The sequence below is a fragment of the Scyliorhinus canicula genome, chromosome 18 (genome assembly GCF_902713615.1).
Source record: "Scyliorhinus canicula chromosome 18, sScyCan1.1, whole genome shotgun sequence".
NCBI classification, from domain to species: domain Eukaryota; kingdom Metazoa; phylum Chordata; class Chondrichthyes; order Carcharhiniformes; family Scyliorhinidae; genus Scyliorhinus; species Scyliorhinus canicula.
In genome coordinates this window covers 38921650-38941811 of record NC_052163.1, presented here as the reverse complement: position 1 = coordinate 38941811, position 20162 = coordinate 38921650, and the positions used below count along the sequence as shown (strand labels likewise).

The 20162-nt window shown below is 44.1% G+C and overlaps 1 protein-coding gene across 2 annotated transcripts in view; it reads right to left on the bottom strand.

The window, feature by feature from the left end:
* The window catches only part of cfap52 (cilia and flagella associated protein 52), a 102077-nt gene that overhangs the window by 33156 nt on the left and 48759 nt on the right, over positions 1 to 20162 (bottom strand). The window contains exons 11-13 of one of the 2 annotated variants that reach the window (XM_038777099.1): positions 12923 to 13074; positions 10538 to 10588; positions 8063 to 8165 (exon numbers count right to left, since the gene is read on the bottom strand). In XM_038777099.1, the coding sequence (XP_038633027.1) occupies positions 8063 to 8165; positions 10538 to 10588; positions 12923 to 13074 (306 nt within the window). The remainder of the gene's footprint in view (positions 1 to 8062; positions 8166 to 10537; positions 10589 to 12922; positions 13075 to 20162) is intronic. The other variant, XM_038777100.1, reaches the window with a different exon arrangement.

Here is a 20162-nt window from a genome sequence, read left to right as displayed (position 1 = left end):
ACTTTACAAAAAGCAGGGCAAATTCATACCGGCCATTTACCATCCCCTCAATTTATTGCTGGTAATCAGCAAAGCGACGGAAGGAGTCTTTGTTATTGTTGTCAAATGGCACTTGCGCAGAAATAAGCTGCTTACTTTGGGGTTCTGCCAAGTCCATTCAGCTCCTTTATTATAGCCTTGGTCCAAACATGGACAAAATAGCTGATCTCAAGAGGTCAGATGAGAGTGACTGCCCTTGATATCAAAGCAGTATTTGACGGAGTGTGGCACAAAGAACCCCTGGTAAAACTGAAGTCAATGGGAATCAGGGGAAAACTCTCCACTGTTTGTAGTCAGAGCACAACGGAAGATGATTATGGCTGTTTGATGTAAAATATCTCATTCCCAGGATATCACTGCAGGAGTTCCTCAGGGTTGTGTCCTAAGCCAACTATCTTCAATGATCTTTCTTCCAACCTAAAGTTGGAAGTGGGGATGTTCCCTGATGATTGCAAAGTCTTCTGCACCATTTGCAACTATTCAGATACTGAAGCAGTCCATGTCCAAATGCAGCAAGACCTGGACAACATTTAGGCTTGGCCTAATAAGTGGCAAGTTACATTTGTGCCACAGATGTACCAGGCAATGACTGTCTCCAAGAAGAGAGATTCTAACCTTGGGAGACTGCCATCACTGAAACTACCTCATTCAATATCCTAGAGGTTACCATTGACTAGAACCTGATTTGGAGCAGCCAGGCAAATACAATGGCTACAAAAACAGGTCAGAGACTGGGAATTATCTGGTAAGTAACTCACTTTCTGACACCGCAAATCATGTCCACCATCTACAGGGTGCAAGTTAGGAGTGTGATAGAATACTCTCCACTTGCTTAGATGAGTGCAGCTCCAACAATACTCAAGAAGCTCGACAGTATCCAGGGCAAAGTGGCCCGCTTGATTGCCACCCCATCTACCACCTTAGATTTTCAATCCCTTAGCTACCAACATACAGTGGCAGCAGTGGCAGCAGTATATACAATCTACAAGATGAAACACAGAAACTGATCAAGGCTCCTCGGCAGTATCTTCCAAACGTAAAACTTCTATCCCACTCAGGACAACGACAGCAGATTCATGGAAACACCACCACCTTCAAATTCCCCTTTAAGTCATACACCACCCTGACTTGGAACAATACTGTTGTTCCTTCACTGTCACTGGGTCAAAATCTTGGAACTCTCTTCCTGACAGCGGGTTCAAGGCTCACCACCACCTTCTCAACGGCAAGTGATCCCTAACTGAGCAATAAATGTTGGCCTAGCCAGAAGCATTTGTATCCAGTGAAGGAATTTTTAAAAAACCTCCTCATGCAAAGAGTGGTAATTGTGGAACTTTCTGCTGAAAACTAAGGTTGACTGTTGCTCAATCATAAATCTCAAGTCTGAGATTGATAGATTTTTGTGATGCAGAGGTCGTAAGGGGTGTGGACAAAAGTGGGCAAATGGGGTTCAGTCACAGATCACCAAGATCTCAATGAATTTCAGAACAGACTCAGGGTGCTGAATGGCCTATTCCTGTTCCTATTGCTTTAGGTGATCCATTTATGTATTAGTGTATTGGCGGACACCTCCTTGAGGGGCTTGTTGTAGTGATTATTTGTCATTGTGGCACTGGGTTAGCCTAGTGCACTGGTCCACTGCAAAATAGTCCGAGGTTAACACTGCTGAATTATACTGAAACAGATACAACAGGCACTCCTCCTATGGCACAATTTCTGTGTGTTAATCTATATCAGCCAATTATTTTCATAAATTGAGGAAGCTTGTGTGGAGCACTGGGGGCAAAGTTAAATTAATGAGTGAGTGGCTGAGACGTTTGGTGGATGTATCTCAGCAGCATCACAAAAGATCTGAATGTTATTGTATAAATGGCATTAATCAGTTCAGCAATTATGCACTCATGCTACTGCCACGTCAGAACATTCTGGGACATTTTGGACCTGCATGTTTCAGTTATTATGGTTAAGATAAAATTTAGTTTGAACTATATGAAAGCAACATGCTCAAATTACCTCACAGTGTACCAGTAAATTGTAATTACTTCTCATTTTGAATTTATAGGCCAGTAATGTCACGATGTCAGGATAGCAACAACATTCTTTGAAGCAGATAATTTGAGCAAGGCAGACATAATGATGGACATTAAGAACATAAGTTTCAGTGAACACAATTGAATATATAGTGGCTTTGGGGATTACTTAAAATCACCAGTCATTGTTAATTAATAGTTGAACTTTTTTCATGCGTCATTTCTTCAAATAAATGGGAGCTACTTTGAAGTGATATCGAGACAATGCTATAATACTGTACCAACAATACTTCAAGTATGCTCCCGACATTTAGTTTTTATTCATTTACGAGATGGGAGCATCGCTGGCTAGGCAAGAATTTATTGCCCATCCCTAGTTTCCCTTCAGATTGTGGTGGTTAGCTGTCTTCTTGAACTGATGCAGTCCCCGCGATGTGGGTACACCCACAGTGTTGCTAGGGAGGGAGTTCCAGGATTTTGACTCATCAACAGTGAAGGAAAGGCGCTATATTTCCAAGTCAGGATGGTGAGTGACTTGATGGGGTGATGTTTCCAGTTACCTATTGCTCTTGTCCTTCTAGATGGGAGTGGTTGCGGGTTTGGAAGGTGCTGCCTAAAGAACCTTGGTGAGTTCCTGCAATGCATCTTGTATCTGCCTGCCACTGTGCGTTGTTGGTGGAGGGAATTAATGTTTGGGAAAGGGGTAGCAATCAAGCAGGATGTTTTGTCCTGAATGATGTCAAGCTTCTTGAGTGTTGTTGGAGCCGCACTCATCCAGGCAAGTGGAGAGTATTCCATTATACTCCTGACTTGTGCCTTGTAGATGGTGGGCAGGCTTTGGGAGATCAGATGATGAGTTACTTACCGCAAGATTCCTAGCCTTTGATCTGCTCTGGTAAGCACAGAATTTATATGGTTAGTCCAGTTCAGTTTCTGGTTAATGGTAACCCTCAGGATGTTGATAGCAGGGGATTCAGCAATAGTAATGCCATTGAATGGCAAGGGCCGATGGTAAGATCCTCTCTTGTAGATGGCCATTGTGTAGCATTTGTGTGGCGAGAATGTTACTTGCCACATGTCAGCCCAAGCCTGGGATATCGTCCAAGTCTTGCTGCATTTGGACATGAACTGCTTCAGTGTCTGAGGTGTCGCGAACGGTGCTGAACATTGTGCAGTCATCAGCGAACATCCCCACTTGTAACCAGGCCATGAATGAAGCAGCTGAAGATGGTCGGGCCGAGGACACTATCTTGATGAACTCCAGTAGTGAACTCCTGGAGCTGAGATGATTGACCTCCAACCAGCACAACCACCTTCCTTTGTGCCATGTATGACTCCAACCAGAGGAGGGTTTCCCCTCTCATTCCCATTGACTCATTTTGCTAGGACTCCTTAATGGTATCCTTAATCAAATGCTGCCTTGATGTCAAGGCAGTCACTCTCCCGTCACTTCTGACATTCAGCTCTTTTGTTAATGTTTGAACCAAGGCTGAAATGAGGCCAGGAGATGAGTGACCCTGGCGGAACCAAAACTGAGCGTCTGTGATCAGGTTATTGCTGAGTAAGTGCCATTTGATAACACTGTTGATGACCCCTTCCATCACTTTGCTGACTATCGAGACTACTGGTGGGATGGTGTAGCGAAGGTTTACCAGACTGATTCCTGGGATGGCGGGACTGACGTATGAGGAGAGATTAAATCTGTTAGGATTGTATTCGTTGAAGTTCAGAAGAATGAGGGGTGAGCTCATAGAAACCCCTTAAAATTCTAACAGCACTAGACAGGGTAGATGCAGGAATGATGTTCCCAATGGTGGGTGTGTCCAGAACCAGGGGTCACAGTCTGAGGATATGGGGTAGTATATTTAGGTCAGAGATGAGAGAAATTTCTTCACCTAAAGAGTGCTCGGCCTGTGGAATTCATCACCATAGGAAATAGATGAGGCCAAGACATTGCATGTTTTCAAGAAGCAGTTAGATATAGCACTTAGGGCAAAGGGGACCAAAGGATATAATAATGATCTTTATTATTGCCACAAGTAGCCTTACATTAACACTGCAATGAAGTTACTGTGAAAATCCCCTAGTCACCACACTCCGGCGCCTGTTCGGGTACACAGAGGAAGAATTCAGAATGTCCAAATCACCTAACAGCACGTCTTTCGGGACTTGTGGGAGGAAACCGGAGCACCCGGAGGAAACCCACCCAGACATGGGGAGAACGTGCAGACTCCATACCGACAGTGACCCAAGCCAAGAATTGAATCTGGGACCCTGGCGCTGTGAGGCTACAGTGCTAACCATTGTGCTACTGGATAAGGGGGAAAGTGGGATTAGGCTACTGACTTGGAGATCAGCCATGTTCATAATGAATGGTGGAGCAGGCTTGGAGGGCTGAATGGCCTCCTCCTGCTCCTATTTTCTATGCTTCTTTGGTTGCATTTGTCCTGTTTCTTGTGTTCAGTACACACCTGGGCAATTAAAAAAATTGCTGGGTAGATGCCAGTGTTGTAACTGTACTGGAACAACTTGGTTAGGGGCATGGAAAGTTTTGGCTCACAAGCCTTCAGGACTATTGCTTTAATATTGTCAGAGCCCATAGCCTTTGCAGTATCTAGTGCCTTCAGCCATTTCTTGATATCATATGAAGTGAATCGAATTAGCTGAAGACTGACATCTGTGATGCTGGGGACTACCAGAGGAGGCTGCGATGGATCATTCATTCAACATTTCTGGCTGGAGATTGTTGCGAATATTTCAGTCTTATCTTTTGTACTGATGTGCTGGGCTACTACATCATTGAGGATGGGATATTTGTGGAGCCTCCTCTTCCAGTGAGTTATTTAATTGTCCACCACTATTCACAGCTGGATGTGGCAGGACTGCAAAACTTAGATCTAATCCTCTGGTTGTGGAATTGCTGAGCTCTGTCTATTACTTGCTGTTTGGCATGCAAGTAGTCCTGTAATGTAGCTTCACTGTATTGACATCTCATTCTCAGGTATGCATGGTGCTGCTCCTGGCATGCTCTCCTGCACTCTTCATTGAACTAGGGTTGATCCCCTGGCTTGGTGGTAATGGTAGAGTGGGGAATATGCCGGGCCATGAAGTTTCAGATTGTGGTTGAATACAATTCTGCTGCTGCTGATGGCCCACAGTGCCTCATGGATGCCCAGTTGTGAGTTGCGAGATCTATTCAAAGTCTATCCCATTTAGCACGGTGATTGTGCCGCACAACACGATGGAGGCAAAGACATGCATTATATCACTACATTTATGCCAATAAGTGAGGATTATTATTATTGTAGTAATTTTGGAAGAGTTACTGTGTGAGCTGAATTAACTTGCACAGGTTCCCAAATCACATCTTCAGCTCTGTTCATTCTAAGGCTCAGAGAAGTCTCCAAGAAGTCTCCCAGAGAAGGCTCCAAGAAGTTAAATTATCTAATAAGCATTTACTGTTTTGAAACAAAAATTAAGATAACATCAACCATAATACAATCAGATGCAATATTGTAATGGGCCCAGGTTTAGAGAACCCCCAAGTGTATCATGGCGTTCACCTGACCCACAACTTTTAATAGATTGTGGTATGGGGAGCACATGGCCCACTCTACAGGTGTGGTACAGCAGAAATGGAAAAGTAGTTTTTAAAGCAAAACAATGTTTATTCTATGAACTCAAGTTTACCTTTTTAAAACATACAGTGAACATCTTAGCAACCATCAAGTCAAATACAACCCCCAAAGAATACAACACTAAGTAATTCTTATTTTCCTTTCAACAGCCATAAGACTTAAAAACACCTTTTAACAGAAAGACATCAGGCTTAACTTCATACTGAGAACAGTTACCACGTTGAAATCAGCAAATGGACACTCATAAGCTTGCAGAGATTCACACACATCCTGCTGTGATTGCAGCTTCCCCAAAACTAAAATGAAACCAAACCCACCTGAGGCAAAAAAAAGCCTAAAGCAAAATAAAAAGCTGACAGACAGCCCAGCTCCACCCACTCTCTGACATTACTGCAGTAATAAACACCCATTTCTTAAAGTTACTCTCACTACAGATATTTATATACACACCTATTTATAAACACCCATTTCTTAAAGGTACTCTCACATGACAATATGCAAAAATAAAGTAAAATGAGTCCAGAGTCTTTTCAATGGTTTAAGTCAGCAGCTTCCTCAAGTAAGAACAGAACAAGAAGGTTGCGGTCTTGGTCACTCGTCTTTGTGGGGTTATCTGATTCAAGCAAGGGTAAAGGAAGAGTGGGGTGAATAAGGACCAAGAAGAAGACTTACACATGTAGGCAAAGAGCAAGGCAGAGAAATTAAATTAATACTTTTTATTTCTGTTTACCAAGGAAGAACATTCTGCCCAGGTTATGGTGAAAGCGAAGGCACTGACCATAAATTTCCAGTCTTCCTTAGACTCAGAGGTGATGTCCAGAGAATTTCAAATATTACATCCTTGTTCAAGAAAGGGTGTTAAGATCAGCCCAACAACTTCAAGACAGTCAGTTTAATTTAGGTCATGGGGAAACTTCGAGAAACAGTGATGCGGGGAAAAAAATTAAGTCATTGGGAAAATGTGGCTTAATTAAGGAAAGCCAGCATAGATTTGTTAAGGGCAAATCATGTTTAACTAACTTACTGGAGTTTTTTCAATGAGGGAATGCTGTTGATGTGGTGTATATGGACTTCCAGAAGCCATTAGATAAAGTCTCACACAACAGAGTTGTGGGCAAAGTTATAACTCATGGAATAAAAGGGACAGTAACAATGTGGTTTTAGAATTAGCTGAGTGATAGGAAACAGAGTAGCGATTAATGGATCTTTTTTCGGGATGGAGGAAGGTTTATGGTGTAATTTCCTATGGCTCGGTGTTGGAACCCATGTTCCTTCTGACGTGTATTAATGTCACAGATCTTTATGTACAGAAAATAATGTCAAAGTTTGTGGATAATATGGAACTTGGAAGCATTGTGAACTGTGAGAATAGTGTAGAATTTCAAAAGGATATAGACAAGTTGGTGAACTGGGCAGACACAAATTAATTTTGGTTGGAAGAACATGGAGAGACAATATAAAATAAAGTGTACATTTCTAAAAGGGGTGCAGAAGCAGAGGGACTTGGATGTATAGGTGCATAAGCCATTGAAAATGGCAAGTTGAGAGGGCATTTAATAAAGGACATTTAAACTTTATTAATAGGGCATAGAGTACAAGAGCAAGGAGGTTATACTAAACTGGTATAAAACACTGGTTCTGCTAAGTGGAGTATTGAGTCCAGTTCTGAGGACCACACTTTAGGAAATTCATGAAGGCATTGGTAGAGTGCGGAAAAGATTGACGTGAATAGTCCCAAGGATGAGGAACTTCTGAAGAGAAGGTTGAGTGGAAATTTGATTGAGGTATTCAAAATCACGAGGGGTCTGGACAGAGAAGATATGGAAAAACATCATGCTGGTGGAAGGATTGAGAATGAGAGGGCACAACTTTCAGGTAACTGGCAAAATAGAAGCAATGGAGACATGAGGAGGAACTTTCTCACACAACTGAATGGATAAGATATGGAATGCACCACGTGAGAACGAGGTGGAGGCAGGTCCAGTTCAGGCATTCAAGAGGAAATTGGGTGAATTTCTGAAAAGGAGGAATGTGCAGGTTTACGGGGATAAGGCTTGGGAATGGTTCCAGCTGAACTGCTCATTCGGAGAGCCAGCACAGAAACGAGGCTGAATGGCCTCCTCCTGTGCTGCAACAACACTGTGGTGAAATGGAAATTTTCTTTACTTGAACTAAAACCTCCAGTCCCCCCAAAAAATAAAATAGATTGTTTGTTCAAAGGACTTGGTTGACTTGCACGTCAACAAAATACAAGTGACCTTGGTCTTTTATTGAAATGGTCATATTGATTATTGGCAAAACAATAAATGTTTCCTCCTTAAGCAATAAAAGATCTCCGTGTACAATTCTTCTTACCTTCCTGTCTTTTCCACTTGTTATTATTTGATATTCCTCAGGATGGTAACAGACACACTTGAAAAGAGTGTTTGCCAAAATCATTTGATTTCTTGCATAGCGTCTATAAGAAATAAGCACATATAATTTAGGGATTAAAAATAAATGCATTAGCTTTCCATGCCAACTGCTGGGTTCAAAATTCATCAGGGATAACAAAAAATCTCGACTAACCCCATCCCCTTCAACTACTCTCTTTCCCCCCCCCAAAAAACTTCTGACCAGTGCAACGTTACAGTTCAAGCCCACAATCCACACTCAGTGACCAAGCGCAGGCTCTGAGTGTCAGCAGACTGTTTGGCTATGTGGTGCACATTTTCTCCGGACAAGCTTTCTAATAATCAGTCCCTGAACAATGATCATTAGCAGGAATCCTTTAATACAATTTTGCCTTTATGGTCGAGGGAGTCACACAGCAGGGCCAATCAAATATTCCTGCAACAAGTGAGATCTAGAAATAAGTTACAGACTAAGGATTGAATGAAGCAATGCTTCTCATCTGCATTCCTCAGTTCCATACTGGTACACGTGTTTACCAACGGAATCATGATGAGAAACAAAGTAACCATTGAAGAATTCAAATTTACAACATGGTATTGGATTCCTACAAATATAGAATAGCAAGCTATTCACAATTCATATTACAAAGCCAACACCACCATCTGCTGGTAGATACATGTGAACACAAATCCCCATTTGCAGTTGCCATATAAATAAAAAAATGTCATCCCAAGGGAACATAAGAATTAGGAGCAGGTAGGCCATCTGGCCCTTCGAGCCTGCTCCGCCATTCAATGAGATCATGGCTGATCTTTTGTGGACTCAGCTCCACTTTCCCGCCCAAACACCAAATTCCTTTATTCTCCAAAAAACTATCTATCTTTATCTTGAAAACATTTAATGAAGGAGCCTCAACTGCTTTACTGGGCAGGGAATTCCATAGATTCACAACCCTTTGGGTGAAGAAGTTGCTTCTAAACTCAGTCCTAAATCTACTTCTCCTTATTTTGAGGCTATGCCCCTAGTTCTGCTTTCAACTCGCCAGTGGAAATAACCTGCCCGCATCTAATCCATCTATTCCCTTCATAATTTTATATGTTTCTATAAGATCCCCCCGCATCCTTCTAAAGGATGTTTACAAAGTGGGGGGTTTGTGGGGGTGGGGGTGGGGGGGGGGGGGGGGGGGGGTGCGGGGAGGAGGGTGGAGTGGGTTCAATGACAAGATTATAGAGTTTAGATTCAGCACCAAAGATAACTCAAAAAGATCTATTTTTCTTGATAAGAAAGCTATTCATTACCATCAGGTTAGAAGAGTCTTGAACAGGAGAATCTTCACAAATTAGAGTTGTTATTTTATTTTTAAATAGAACACAGAGAATTGGGTCAACTTGGCTCATTGTTAGCGCAACGAGTCACAATGGTGCAGGATTAAATTTGACTGCAGAGGGATCAGCTCATAATCTTCATGGACAATCTACTGCTGCACAGAGAGAGTAGTGCACTGTTAGTAATGAGGTTTCGGGGGGAGGGACACACAAAGAAATCAAGAGCGAGGGCAGCACGGTGGCGCAGTGGTAGCACTGCAGTCTCACGGCGCCGAGGTCCCAGATTCGATCCCGGCTCTGGGTCACTGTCTGTGTGGAGTTTGCACATTCTCCCCGTTTGTGTGGGTTTCGCCCCCACAACACAAAGATGTGCAAGGTAGGTGGATTGAACACGCTAAAATTGCCCCTTAATTGGAAAAAATGAATTGGGTAATCTAAATTTAAAAAAAAAGAAATCATGAGCGACAAAGGACTAAAACTGTAGATAGACATCTGGCATTGGAAATAGTTCAGAGGAAGTTCACCAGATTGATTTGGGGGTGGAAGGGTTGACGTATGAGGAGAGATTAAACAGTTTGGAGATTAAAAAGATGAGAGGGGATCTGATCAACGTTATAAAATACTAAGTGGGATTGATAAAGTAAACATAGACCAAATGTTCCCCCTTGTGGAGAAATCTAGAGCAAGAGGCCACGGATATAGGTTGAGAGGCGGGGGATTTAGAACTGAGATGAGGAGGAACTACTTCTCGCAGAGGGTGGTGAATTTGTGGAACTTGTTGCCCCATAGTGCGGTGGAATCTGAGTCATAAAATGGTTTTAAGAAGGAAATAGATATATTTCTAATAAAAAAAACAGGTGAAAGGAATATGGGCAATGGGTGGGGAGCTGGATTTGAGACCAGGAAGAGATCAGCCGTGATCTGATTGAATGGCGGAGCGGGTTCGAAGGGCTGAATTGCCTCCTTCCGCTCCTAATTCTTCTGCTCCTAAGTAAATACGCGCATGGGCCAAACTGGGAACTGCAACCATTCAAAGATGGAGTCACAGCCACAGCAGGAGGGAAAGCAATTGCATGTAGACATCTGTACTGACTTCTGCCTGTCTTTTTACCTCCTTTTATTTCTTGCTCGTTTTTGGGTCTTTTCCCTCAGGTCAGCACGGCTATGTAAAATGTAACATATAACATGAGTTGTGAAATACAAAATGCAAATCCCCCCAAAAAACACTTTAAAAAAAAATGTCTGGCTAACATTTATTCTTCAACCAACATCAGTAAAAGCACATAAACTGACTCATTGTTTGTGGGGTGTACTGAAACACAAATTACCTGTCACGATTGCCTGCACAACAACAGTGATTATATTTTAACAGCACTTCAAATCTAACAAGATTTTGCGAAGTGTCGCGATCTGGATCTCGCCCTCAATGGGCGTGATCCAGGTTTGCATATTTAAGTGAGTAGTTAGTCTCACTTGAATATACCTACTCCAGAGTTACCCAAGGTGCGGGATTGAATGGCCTCACCTTGGAGTCCCAGATTGAGTTCTGTTTAATACTCATTTCCACTATCATGGAACAGGCACTTGGGAGGGGGGCCTCAATGGGGCGTTCCTTGCTGAGGCCAAGAAAAGAAGCAGAGACCCATTTAATAGTGGGACCGTTCTAGGTGCTGCACCACCCAGATAAACGTGCCCAAAATGGGACACTCTTTTCCATTATATCGGGCCCGTAGTAATTATCCCTCTCTTGCATGCATAGCCAAAAGCTATCTCTAATGACATTTCTAGACTCAATGACTTGGAATTTGCTCCCTACATTCCTCTTTCTCTCCTTTTGACACCATTGTTGAATCTCATTGCTTTATGCAAGCTTTTGGTCATCCCTCCTAATGCATCCATCTTTGTCTGATTACACATCTGTGAAGCACCTTGGTATGGATTTTGATGTTGCATTTCCTATTTAAATATAGTCTACTGTTGTTTCCAATCTTAAATAACTATTAAAGATGGAGAAACAAATGACAAATGAAATACACACGACAACCTCTGTCCTTATGCACAGGAGTGCTATGCATGTAAATATAACTCCTTCAATCACTGCAAAGAAAACAGAGATATGATAACTTGTCAAAAAAGGTGTGAGAGAAGCAATCGGAGTTTTAACAATTAATTTGAAAGTCCAGAGACTGAATTTTAAAGCATCTCAAATGTATATTAAGGTATAAATCTGCAAAGGTTGGACACCTAGGGCGGAATTTTCCAACCCCCCACAGGGTTGGAGAATTCCCGGGAGGTGGCGTGAATCCCGCCCCGCCGCTCTGACGCCGGCTGCCGTATTCTCCGGCGCCGGTTTCCGGGCGGGGGCGGGGATCACGCTGTGCCGGTTGGGGGCCATTGGTAGCGGCCCCCCCAGCAATTCTCAGGCCCCAATGGGCCGAGCAGCCGTCGATGTCTGGCCAGTCCCGCCAGATGCCACACGGCGGGACCTGGCTGGTAGGCCGTCTGGTGCGGTCCTCGGAGGGGCGCGGGGTATCCGGCCCCGGGGGGGGACACCACGGTGGCCAGGCCCGCGATCGGGGCCCACCGATCTGCGGGCGAGCCTGTGCCATGCGACTCCGCCATGGCCGGCGCGGAAAAGACACCCACCTGCGCATGCGCTAGAGTACGCCGGCTGGTCTGCGCATACGTGGAACCACGCCGGCGGTTCTGTGCATGCACTAATTCACGCCGGCCCTTCGGCGCCAGCCTAGCCCCCGGAAGTGCAGAGGAGTCCGCAACCTCCGGTCGGCCTGGCGCCAGAGTAATTCGCGCCGCTTTTTACGCTGGTGTCGGGCCACTGCGGGGATTCTGGAGAATCCCGTCCCTAAGGTGTGATTTTAGTTCACTCAAAATGAACACTTGCAGTGTTATAATCAGAGTTAAAATAGTCTATCTTCCAACCATGCAGTGCAGTAAACCATGCTTCTTGGCACTGATCAACTACGTAATTTTAAATGCCCTCTCTGGTTCGCCCCACCCAGTCAGAAGGCTATGTTGAAGGGATGAAAATTTTAGAAAATGTGGTGGAGCATATGAACACCATGTAAGAGTCCTGATTGATAAGGATAGGGGAGGGGGAAGGGGCGGTAAATTGAGAAGTAACTGAAGCTAGTTGTTTAGCTCATAGGATATGACATTTTAAGATACATCCACTGATCCTTGATCAGTTTGACTCGCAGGTCAAAGTAACTTCCAGCATGACTTCAGTTCCAACCACAATGCATCTCCACTTTTAAGAGGTGCAGGCCAGTTTAAGCAATGCATGGGAGCTTTGAATACGGTTCAAAACAGTGAATCTTCTGGAGCCTCAAAATTATTGTTGCTATATATAACAGTGACTTGAAGAGGAAACCCAATGACACCAGGACCAGGAATTGGGAATACTGAGCGTGCACATTGCATTGATATCATAGAGACTTGAACATTTTATAATGAAATGAAATTTCCAAGAACTTACACTATATCCCAGATGATACAAGTGCCATCAAAACTTGCCGTTACACATTCTTTGTCGTTTTTCTTCATTTTAATGCATGACACATTTGATGTGTGCTCCTTCAGACCTGCAGTAAACTTGTAGCATTTTGATGAAATTTCCCATACCCGCACCTGAAATCAGAAATGTAAAGATAGTTTTAAAATGGGTAATTAGGATGGTCAATCTGGTGGAATTGGAGAGTATAATCGACATGAGTGGAATTCAATGAAATATAGACATAACACCTTTGAAATGCAGAAGAATATAGAGTGTAGATTCAACAAAGGCTATAATTTGGGAGCATTGTGGGCAACAATTGCTATTACTGTTTATAAAGTTGCTGGGTTGTATGAAAATGCCAACCAATTTCCTGCAGAAGCAGCTTCAGCAAACCATTGAATTTGTTCTGGTGTCGGTTTTGAGTTGATGTTTTACATTGCTGAGAGCTGTCGCCAGCCCCCCTGCGAACAAGGGAATGCAGAACTGAAACCGATCCAGCACAATCAACCCAACTCAGCTCGCAGCCATGATTTGGGGATGCCGACCTGGGCAGGTTACTGGACATGATTGAGGCCAGGCGGGATGACCTGTTCCCCCGAGGGTGTCAGAGAGTCAGCCACAGGGCAGCCAGTGCTACCATGGAGGAAGTGGCAGAGACCGTCAACTCAGGGAGGACCGGCACCCTGTGTTGAAAGAAGATCAACGACCTCTGCCGGCTGCACGGGTGAGTTGGCACCGGACCCCTGACCAGCACCTCCCCCACTCCCCACGAGTGTGCGCCTAGAACTGCCCACCCAATACCGTTTCGTGCCCGACCCACCCTTGTCAAGCAGTGGTGCCCACGCCACACCCTATACTCTTCATTCCGCACCCCCCCCCCCCCCAATATGGGCCATCTTCTCAAACACCCCTTCCCCCATTGCTGAACCCTCCCTCCCCCAAGTCCCCCCATCCAAGCCCCCCGAGCCCTGCAATGAACAGTGCATGCAGCTAACGGTGCCACCTCTGTGTCCCCACAGGAGAAATTGGCCTATAACAGATGGGAGAGGGCCAAGACGAGCAGTGGCGTGCCGGACATCAGAGTCCTCACCCCCTACAAGGTCGCAGGGGTGGCTGAGGACAGATCTGTAATCAAAGTAGAGGTTGGCATATGGTGTAGAGGTGAGGATCCACCAGCCCCCACCCAGATGACCTGTCACACGCGAGTTGTTAATACCATACAGACTGACTCATCCCTCCGACTGACCACATGTCCATTTTTTTTTTAAAATTTAGAATACCCAATTAATTTTTTCCAATTAAGGGACAATTTAGCGTGGCCAATCCACCTAGCCGGCACATCTTTGGGTTGTGGGGGCGAAACCCACACAAACACAGGGAGCTGATGCTGATGCTAGGGTGCGCCGTGAGATTCAAAGGGGGATGTTAACGACCCTCCAGCAGGTTCATAGCCAATTGCCGGACTCTTATGTGTTGCAAATGTTACCTGCCATTGATCAGGCCAAGACTGACGGTTGACCAGGTTTTGTTGCATGCAAGGTTGAGCTGGTTCAGTATCCGAAGAGTTGCAAATGATACTGAACACTGCAAACATGATTGAAAAGCTACATTTCTGATCTTCTGGAAGGTCATTGTGAAGCAGATGAAGATAGTTGGACACTATACTGAGGAACTCCTGCAGCTGAGATCATTGGTCTCCCAACAATCAAAGCTATCTTCCTTTGTGCTCCAGTCAGTGGAGAGCTTTCTTCCTGACTCTCATTGACTAAACTTTGACTGGGGCCCCTTTGATGCCATATTTGCTGCCTTGCTGTCATGGGCAATCACTCTCACCTCGCTACTGGAAATTAGTTAATTTGTCCGTGAACCAAGGCTGAATTATTGCCTGGAACCCAGTGATCCCTATTGAACACAAACTGAGCATTGGCGGGATGGTTATTGCTGAGCAATTGCTGTTTGATAGCAGTCGACTACACCTTCCATCAAATTACTGATACTCGAGAATATGTTGATTGGACAGGAATTGGCCAGTTTGGTTTGTCCCACTTTTGTTGGAAAAAATGACACACCTGGGTAATTTTCCACTTCGCTGGATAGATAACAGATTTGAAGTTGGACTGGTTCAGCTTGACTAAGGGCATAATTAGTACTGGAACACAAGTCCTTAAAACTACAACAAGGATGTTGTCGAGATTCATAGCCTTTTCTGTATTGAGTACAAATGAGCTTTCCCTTGATATCAGTTCAAGTGACTGGAATGAGTTGAAGACTGGCATCTGTGATGTTAGGAATTTCAGGAGCAGGCCAAGATGGATCATCCACTCAACACTTTTGGTTGAAGATGGTTTAAAATCTTTTTCTTTTCCACCCACTCTCTCCATCATTGAGGATGGATATGTTTGTGGAGCCTCCTCCTCCTGTTAATTGTCCAACACCAATGGATATGATATAACTGCAGGGCTTTGATGTGGAAGCACTTAGCTCTGTTTATTGCTTGCTATTTAGTGTGCAACTAATCCTCTTTGAAGTTATGCCAGGTTGGCACCTCATTTTTAGGTATGCCTGGTGTTCTTCCTGTCATGCTCTTCTACACTCCTCATTGAGCCAGGATTGCCCCCCTCCCCCGGCTTGATGGTAAGTGAGGGATGAAGCTACAGATCAAGGTGGCATACAATTCTTCTCCTGTTGATGGCCCAGTGTCTTAGGAACTGCCAGATATAGTCTGAATCCATCCCATTTAGCACAGTGGTAGTGCTACACAAGTTGGAGGATGTCCTTAGTGTGAAGACACGACTTCATCTTAAAAAGGACAGTTCGTTGATCACTCCTACCAATATTGTCTTTGATTGATTTACATGTGGCAGATAGATTGGTAGGGGCCAGATCAAGTAAGTTTTATCCTCATGTTGATTCTCCCATTAACTTCTGCAGGGCCAGTCTGGCAGATATCTCCTTCAGGACTCAGTCAGTAGTGGTGCCACTGAGCCACTCTTGGGAATGGACATCGAGGACCCCCAATCAGAGCACATTCTGTGCCCTTGCTACTCTCAGTGCCTCTTCCAAGTAGTGTTCAACTTGGAGGAGTACGGATTCACCACCTAAGGTAGCTGGTAATCAGCAGGGGGTTCCATTGTCCATGACTGACTTCATTCCATATGAATTAATGGGGTCCAGAGGCATTGTTGAGTGGTCCCTGGACCACTCCATCCCAACTGTATGCCACTGTGCTGCCACCTTTGATGGAGTTTTGCCCTGCTGGGGACAGGACATATTCAGGGATGATGATGGATGATTCTGGGATATTACTGGTATGCCATGATTCGTTGAGCCTGTTATCATGTCAGGCTATTACTTTACTCATCTATGGAACAGCTCTTACAATTTTGGCAAACGTTCCTAGATGTTAGTGAGGAGGTCTTTGTAAGGTTGCCTTATTAGGCATCTCTTCCTCACATCCAAGTTATATCATTAATCAATTGAGTGTCAAATACATTGGAGTCACATGCAGGCCACATCAAGTAAGTAAGGCAGAGTTCCTTCCCGAAAGCGCATCAAGGTGTCCGAGTAAAATGGAAATCAGTGGAAATCGGGGGAAATATTTCCACTGCCTGAAGTCACAGGTAGCACAAAGGAAGATGGTCGCCCATCATCTCAGCCCCAGAACATTGCTGTCAGAGTTTCTCCCGGCTCAACCATTCTCATTAATGACCGTCCCTCCATCATAAGGTCAGAACTGGGGATGTTTTCTTATGATTGCAGGGTTCAGTTCCATATTCAGCTCCTCAGATAATGAAATAATAGAAAGAGCCAGACAACATTCAGGCTGAGACTGGTAGATGGCAAGTGAGATTGATGCCAGCCAATGACTAACTCCAATAAGAGAGAGCCTAAAGATCTCTCCTGACATTCATCATCATTATCATTGTCAAATCCCCCACCATCACATCTTGGAGGAGTGGTGGGTGAGGGGAAAAGCACAAGCTTGGGGTCATTATTGATAAGAAACCTAATGGGACCAGCCACATAAATACTGTGGCTACAAGAGAAGATCATAGCCTGGAACCTCTATGACCAAAGACTCACCAAAGTATTTACATCAGCTACAAGATATAAGCCAAAAGTGTGATGGACTACACTGCATTTGCCTGGATGTCAGTGGCACAGTGGTGAGCACCGCTGCCTCACAGTGCCAGGGATCTGGGTACAATTCCTGCCTTGGGTGACTGTGTGGAGTTTGCACATTCTCCCAGTGTCTGTGTGGGTTTCCTCTGGGTGCTCTGGTTTCCTCCCACAGTCCAAAGATGTGTAGGTTAGGTGGATTGGCCATGTTAAATTTCCACTTAGTGTCCAAAAAAAAAATGTTAGGTGGGGTTATGGAGTTGCTGGAATAGGGCAGGGGAATGGGTCTATATAGGATGCTCTTTCAGAGGGTCAGTGCAGACTTGAAGGGCCGGGCGGCCTCGTTCTGCATTGTAGGAATTCTATGGTTCTGACAATATTCAAGAAGCTGAATACCATCCAGGATAAAAGCGGCTCACTTGATGAGGCCCCCATTCACCACCTATCCATTCATACTCGTTATTACCAGGCACCACAGTTGCCACCTACAAGGTGCACTGCCGTAAGTCTTTTTTTCACAGCTCCTTCCAAATCCGTGAATTATACTGCTCAGAAGAACAAGGGGCAGCAAGTACATGGAAATGCAACCACCTGCAAGTTTCCCTCCAAGTCACATGCCATCCTGACTTGGAAATACATCACTGTTCCTTCATTGTCATTGAGTCAAAATCCTGCAATGCTCTATGCAACATCACTCTGAGAATATCTTCATCACATAGACTACAGTGGTTCAAAATGGCAACTCACTACCAATTAGGGATGAGCAATAAATGCTGGCTTCCATATGTTAATATTAAATGCCTAACAGCCACATCCCATGATGAAAGAAATTCTTCCCCATCCTTCATATTCATTTCCACAATTTGTCTCCTGACCAATCTTCCAGTTTTCCTCCTTCTTTCTGTGATCTGTGGGAATGACATTAGGCTATCCTGAAGATGGTTACTCTGAACCAGGTGGTTACTCTGAAATGTTCAGAATCATTCTGGTGCCGTGGAAAATAGTTACTCTGTGAACACTCTAAGTGCGACATAATAGACTTGTTAACCCATAGGTGAAAACAAATGAGCTAACAGATAGAAAGCAGAGTTGTCGCAAATGTTTCTTTTTGGATTACAGGCAGGTAGTGTCGATGCGGACCACCAGTGTTCCTTTGGAGATATATGAATGCCTTGGACTAGGCTAGAATGGTTAGAATTTCAAAGCCTACAGACACCAGACTTCAGGCAGACACATGGCAGACAAAATTTTTATTTATTTATTTTATAAATTTATTTAACGTGGCCAATCCGCCTACCCTTCACAGATTTAGCTTGTGGGGGTGAAACCCATGCAGACACGGGGAGAATGTGCAAACTCCACACGGACAGTGACCCGGGGTCTGGATCAAACCTGGGTCCTCAGCGTTGTAGGCAACAGTGCTAACCACTGTACTACCGTGCCACCCGGCAGACAAAATTTAATGCAGATCAGCGTGAAATCACATTTTTAAGGGCAAGCTCAATAAATTTATGAGGGAGAAGGGAATAGAGTTTGATGGGGAAGGATGGGTTGAGATTCAAGTGAAGCCTTTTTTAAAATATGGAACATGGACTGGTTGGTCCGAATTGCCTTCTCAGTGCTATACATTTTATACATTTCAGAAAGAACAATGATGAAGGGCAATATAAATTAAGTGGTACAGTTTTAAAGACTATGCAGGAACAGTAAGACCTGGGTATTAACATACACAAATATTCAAAAGTGGTAGAACAGGTTGATAAGGCGGCGAACAGGCATACGGGTTCCTGTGCTTTATAATAGTGGCATAGATTAAAAACAAAGAAGTTAAGCTAAACCTGCATAAATCAGTGGTAAGGCCTTTGTTGATACATTGCGTCCAATTCTAAGCACCATAATTTTGGAAGGATGGCATGGCCTTACAGAGGGTGGAGAACAAATCTCATAGCATATGACCAAGAATGAGGGTCTCCAGTTATGTGAAGAGACTGGCGAATCTGGGATTGCTCTCCTTCGAACAGAGAAGGCTATGTATGGGGAGTTGTTCAAAATAATCTAGGCTTTTGAAGGAGTAATTAAGGCAAAACTGTTTCCACTAGAAGAAGGGTCAGTAAGTCACCAGAATACACGCAGATAATTGACAAAAGAACCAAATGAGAAAAGTATATATTTTTTTATGCAGCAAATTGTTATCATCTTGAATCCACTCCACTTTAGAAGGGAACAAGTACTTGAAAAGGAAAAAAGATTGTAGGGGCTACGGGGAAAGAGCTCGGGAGTAGGACTAATTAGAGCGTTCTTTCAAAGAACTGATATGTCGACATGATGGGAGGACAGACCGCCTTCGGTGCTGTAAGCCATTACAGCTGTTGCTTGCACGGTGGCACAGTTGTATGAGCCCGAGTCTCGCACACAACGACGTAGCATTCACCCTCCGTAAGGTCTACACCACATAAAAATATTTACAAAAAAATAGAGGGCAGGCAGCAGTTTAGGAAGTTCAGCAATACCACCAGATAGAATGGCACGGTGCCACAGTGATTAGTACTGCTGACCCACAGCGTCAGGGACCCGGGTTCGATTCTGCCTTCAGGCTGCACTTATGTGAACAATGGCATGTTGGTTACAACTTTGTTAAATATTTTATAGTTCTTTCTTCAGGATGTGCAGGCAGAAAGGGGAGGTCACGGAGGAAAATTTGAAAAGTGCCACTCAAAGATTTCTTGGATTCAAGAAAAATTGTAAAGCTGGAGCTATGAAACAGATAGAAATTGAGGAATGTTGGGGTATTTCGAAAATAAAATCGAATGAGGTTTGTGAAAAGGCATTTGTTGAAGTTGTGAAACTTAACAGAGAAAGAATATTTATGTAGAACAGTAAATTAGACCAGAATTGGTTGAAAATGTGCGCATGGCATATGGTGGCACAGTGGTTAGCATTACTGCCTCACAGCGCCAGGGACCCGGATTCGATGCCAACCTTGGGAACTGTCCGTGTGGAGTTTGCACTTTCTGCCCAATTCTGCATGGGTTTTCTCTGGGTGCTCCAGTTTCCTACTACAGTCCAAAGATGTGCAGGTTAGGTGGATTGGCCATGCTAA